The 5,278-nt window shown below is 42.3% G+C and overlaps 1 protein-coding gene across 1 annotated transcript; it reads left to right on the top strand.

Moving 5' to 3' along the window:
- Positions 1 to 2,580: 2,580 nt before the first annotated feature.
- On the top strand, positions 2,581 to 4,575 carry LOC114562783 (early growth response protein 1). Its single transcript, XM_028589383.1, has 2 exons — positions 2,581 to 2,659; positions 2,919 to 4,575. Exons 1-2 carry the CDS (start codon positions 2,581 to 2,583, stop codon positions 4,241 to 4,243), a joined length of 1,404 nt encoding a protein of 467 aa, XP_028445184.1. The 3' UTR covers positions 4,244 to 4,575.
- Positions 4,576 to 5,278: the final 703 nt, after the last annotated feature.

Here is a 5,278-nt window from a genome sequence, read left to right as displayed (position 1 = left end):
AAACGATTTGTTCAGTAGAATGTCACTGCTGCCATGAAAGAGCTTATATGCTATTATCATACACTACCTTAAAAAGATGACAGAGATCCTTTGATACATTTTCCACTGCTCCTTCAGTATTAAAGGAGATAACATTACATTTTGAGTAGTCTAGTATAAGCAGGCTGTGTATTTTGTCTAATAGTCTCTTTGCATTTGTGCTGCAGTAGTCACAATATATTTTATTCCATATAGGCCACAAGCTTTCTTATCTTCAGTTAATCATGTCAATAACAGATCTATGATACTATTCAAATGGCTAGAGCTCACAGGAGCTTTTTCAGAACAGTTAAAGAAATGATGTGGTTATCAGTAAAATGCTCCTGTCTGTAGTTGTGTGATTTTCTAAAGCTTTGGTCCATTTATCTTATACATTCTTGCTTGTAAACTCTTGACCTCTCATCAATAAAGGCTATACACACACGTATATATATATATATATATATATATATATATATATATATATATATATATATATATATACAGTATAAATATGATGATGGATGAAGTATTCAGATAATTTATGCAAAAAGTAGCAATACCACACTAAAAACACTCCATCGCAAGTAAAAGTCATGCATTTAAAGTATCAAAAGTAAGACATTGTGCAAAATGGCTCCTGTCTTTCATACATTAACATCTGAGCAGTACTTAAGGTTGTAATTGGTCATGGTGGAGCTAATTGTTTCCGGGTTTTTATCCATAAAAATGCAGCATATTTTACATTTACATATTTTGAAAAGACTAAAATCATTCCATACATATAAACAATATAGAATTAATATAAAATCATTGTGTTAGCATTTACTTTTTTTTCATAGTCTGATTGGGTTGATTTTATACTAAAATAACGCCATTCATATGAATGCAGAACCATAGGAACCATTGAGTATAAAGTGAAAGTGTAAAGTGTTTGTATGCTGCTGGTTCATGTGCGGCGGAATGCTGCTGCAGCGTCGCTATCCGTGGTCCTGAACTTCCAACCGGTGCCAGAGGTCTGCTACAGACTGCAACATCCTATAAAAGAGTATCGACTTTTTGTAATAGGAAGTGTGACCACGGAGTGCACCCGGCAACAGAAAACAGAAGAAAAAAAAATGCTTTGGGGGTTGAAATGTCATGTGAACAGTTGGGTTCAACTACTGAACACCTCAGGGGTGTTATCGACTCCCTTCAATGCTTTTAAAGGCCAGGGGTTCGTTTAGACCGGGCTTTGCAGTTATTCGCCCTGATGGTGTAAGCGACCACAATTTCCAGCGACCACAAGAGAGGGAGAGCATTTTGTGAAAGTAAATTAAAAAGGTGGACTGCCAGGAAGAGTTCAACTGCTAGAAAACATGTAGGCCATGCAGTCTGGCCCAGATATGAGGCGGATAGGGAGGATGTCAGGGGAGAAATTAGTTAAACTGGACTGCAGGGTTGTTTTTGTATTGGTCTTTAAAACGAAGTAATTCATTAGTAGTGTTTACTTCAAAGACAGCCTGGCAGACTCAGACTTAGGATACTATCTTATTATCTGTTCAGGTTCTCGGAGTTTTAGTCTATTAATCGTCCTTTAGTTTGTTGCTTTACTCTTTTATACACCACATCAACACTATATCCTGAGTATTATATCCTTTAAGTATATCCTGGAATATTCTAAGATGATGACATTGTCTTCCACCTTTTTCCCTATTCTCATTCCAGACTCCCTGAGAGTATTTAAGTCACATTACTCGCTACGTTACCTTCCAGTAAGCCCCCTGTGAACTGGCGGCTGCATGGCTTCTTACCTCCAAAAATTCCCTCCTGTGAGTGATCAAGTCAGTCAAACGGCGCTGCTGTCCACTTTTCTACCATATCTTACCTCTCATACCATGAGAGGACGGTTAAAACTAAATCGGCGGATACCTACGCCGTTTGAGACCTCCGTGTTATTCTGAGAGGTGGAGGGTGATACCAAGAGAAACGAGACCGTCTTTACTTTAATATTCGTTTAATTGAAATGATAAGTCTTTACTGTGGAAAGAAATACCAATAATTACAACGGTTCATCACTCAACACTGCTGCCACTTGTTGCAACGTCAGACTCCATCTCTCCAGTACAGGAGGAGGGAGGATTAGGGGAGGGAGGACTCCGTCACATCCTCTGTCCATATATGGGCATGAAGTTTACACGCAGCGGGGAATCCTCTCACTGGAGCTGATGAATGGGGAGGAGGGCCGAGGGAGCTGCCAATGTGTATATAAGGAGAGAGAGGGGAAGTCGCTGATGTGAAATCCACAGCAAGCAAATACCTACCGAGGAGCAGAGACGAAAAGGAATACCTTTAATTGCTTTTTACACCTTTTGACACATACCACTTTGGATCATTTGTTGAAAACCATCAAAAGGGGGAGTTTAAAGAAAACATTCACCTGCATAATTTGTTTTACATTTTTACCTTTTTCACTGGGAGAGACGGACTTCTAAGTGCATCAGAATGTTGAACAATATGGATTTGAATGCGAAAGATTCTTTTTACCCTCAGTTTGAGAATTGCAACAGTTCTTCCCTGGGAATGGAAAACAGCGTGCGGAAAGATAACCAGGAGGTGTATGTCGATGCAGAGCGGGGGGTACCTGCCCAGTTTGGCCACGGTGAGTTCGCATCTTTGCACTGTCGATAAAATGTGCATGCATGGTCATTTAAATGTGTTAAATAGGAGTGGTACCACAGGGATAGATAACTCTCTCAGTGCAGCCGTGTATATCAAGGGATCTTATCAAGGCATTTCTGTGCCAAAATACGCATGAATGTTTATGTAACACTGATTTTTCTTCCTCGTTTTAATTTCCACTAATTCTGAAATATAAAACACTCGCGATGACAAAGTTTTCTCTCTTGCTAATTCAACAGAAGGAACCCCTGCAACCCTCAAAACCGAAGCTTCCAACTCGGAATTTGCTTTTAACCCCTGCGAGTGTCCAAAAGACACCTACACCCCCTCCTCGCTCGCCTACTCTGGCAGTTTCTATGTTGAGGCATCTCAGGGAGCGCCGTGCAGCACCGAAACACTTCTCAATATGATCACTGAGATTGTGGGTATATCCACACTGCCACTTTCAGAAGTGCAACACAGCGGCAACAGTCGGGGAACTTATCCATCGCCTGCTCCGATGGACAACAGCAATGGCAATTTTGGAGACCCCGGCGTCAAGAGGCAATCCTACACCTGCTCCGGACCTACCCCCCCTGTATACTCTCCAGATCAGACGTGCCCGAGGTATGCTGATGATCAGGCCGGCGGCCAGGCCCAAGACACCGTCCAGCTGAGCTTCGGCTCCTCCCGAGCTTCAAACCAGGAAAAGGATGAACCAAAGTCAGAGGCCGCTACTTTCCCTGTCGTGGTCAAGAATGAATTTGAAAGCAGCTGCTACGAGTGGGGAACATTTAACAAATCTGGCTGTTTGGAGACGAGTTTCCAGATAGAAACCTTCCCAATGTCAAGCGATTTCCCCCCTGACCAGCAGATGGACGTTAAGGAACTCTTAGACACATTCCCCCCAATGTGTCCCAACCCAGAGATGGAGTTTAAAGTGGAGGGAGGTATCAAACAGGAACCATGTTTCTCTGATACCTGTTCTCAGAGTTACTCCAGCCCCCTGTACAATAATTACCTCCCACCACCTCCGATGGGCCTCTCCTCTAACCTGAAACCCTTCCCCGAACCTCCACAGCCATCTAATCAGTGTGATTCCTTATACACATCACCAGCTTTACCGAGCACCATAGACTCCATCCTGTATTCTTCCTTGTTGCCAGATTCTTTCGCCCAAAGTTACACCACCCGCGCGACGAAACCCCCCAGGGCCAGGAAGAGCCCCGCCGCCTCTCACGGCCCAGCCAAAGAGAAACCCTTCACCTGCCCCATGGAGAGCTGCGACCGGCGCTTCTCCCGATCGGATGAGCTCAACCGACACATCCGCATCCACACAGGCCACAAACCTTTCCAGTGCCGCATCTGTTTGCGCAGTTTCAGCCGTAGCGATCACCTTACCACCCACACCAGGACTCACACCGGAGAGAAGCCGTTTTCCTGCGACGTCTGCGGCAAACGGTTCGCCCGGAGCGACGAGAGGAAACGGCACGGACGTGTACACCTGAAACAGAAGGAGAAAATGGAAATAAAGCCACAGGTGACCACCGGTGCGTGGACTTTCACTCTTCCCGAGGGAATTTGAAGACAAAGCTATGTGTCCACACATACAACATTAGTATCTTTCCGTCTTGGAAGATAAGCCAGCCAACTACAATTATATGTCTGAGTTAGTTTGACTGGCAAGCCAATGCCTGGCACAAGACGTTTTTTTTAGGAGCAGAAAGGAAGAGAGAGGTCTGCTTCGGCCTTATTGCCTGCTGCTGATGCTGCTGACTTTATGCAAAGATGCATAAGTTGTAAAAGTCGGTAAACAGATCAACAGTGACTTGTTGCTGTTACTGTCAGTAGAGCCAAACATCTCTGCTGCGGCATTGCATGACTGCTGTTCAGCACCTCTTCATCTGGACAGCTCCAACCTCCATGCCTCTGAGCCTGGATGGATTGCACTTACAGATTATTAATATCTCCATTTAAGATTCTTATTTTCTGCTTTTAGCATTCTTAGAGCAATGGTTTGGACTATGTTTCTTAAAATGCATGTTTATGTCAGTGTTTTCTTTCCTTTAAGCGGAATATCAACCACTGTCAAGGTACTCCTTCACTCCACAGGGAGGATTATTGACATGAATGTAGGCTAACATATTTATGGCTTTGACCATAAAGCTGTCCATCTTTGATCAAATTTAGTGTTTGTTTAACTTCTTATCATTTGGCTGTCAGTGTTTTTTTGTCATTGGTCTTTGTGTTGTGTTACAATTGTTTGGATTATTACAATTGTGAAAGATATATCATAAATGGGAAATAAATATATTTGTATTACTGTACTTCTTTGTATTTTTATAGCTAACTGTATATTTTACATTTATCGCATTTGAGCGTCATTTATCAAGGTGAAATGTATTCTAAATCATTAATAATGTCTTGGTTTCCGAGGGCTACTGTTTAGTAACACAATATTTTAAATCTTACAATTTGATATCAGAAAATTTTTCGCACTTCATCCCTTTGTTGGTATGATAAGAGTTATTTAATTGAACAGCTGATCTATTAAAAAGGACCAGTATGTACACTAGTAGTGGTACGGCTTTGCAACAAAAATGATTTTACAGTATGTACA

The sequence above is a fragment of the Perca flavescens genome, chromosome 2 (assembly GCF_004354835.1).
Source record: "Perca flavescens isolate YP-PL-M2 chromosome 2, PFLA_1.0, whole genome shotgun sequence".
NCBI classification, from domain to species: Eukaryota; Metazoa; Chordata; class Actinopteri; order Perciformes; family Percidae; genus Perca; species Perca flavescens.
This window is presented reverse-complemented; position numbering and strand designations above follow the sequence as displayed.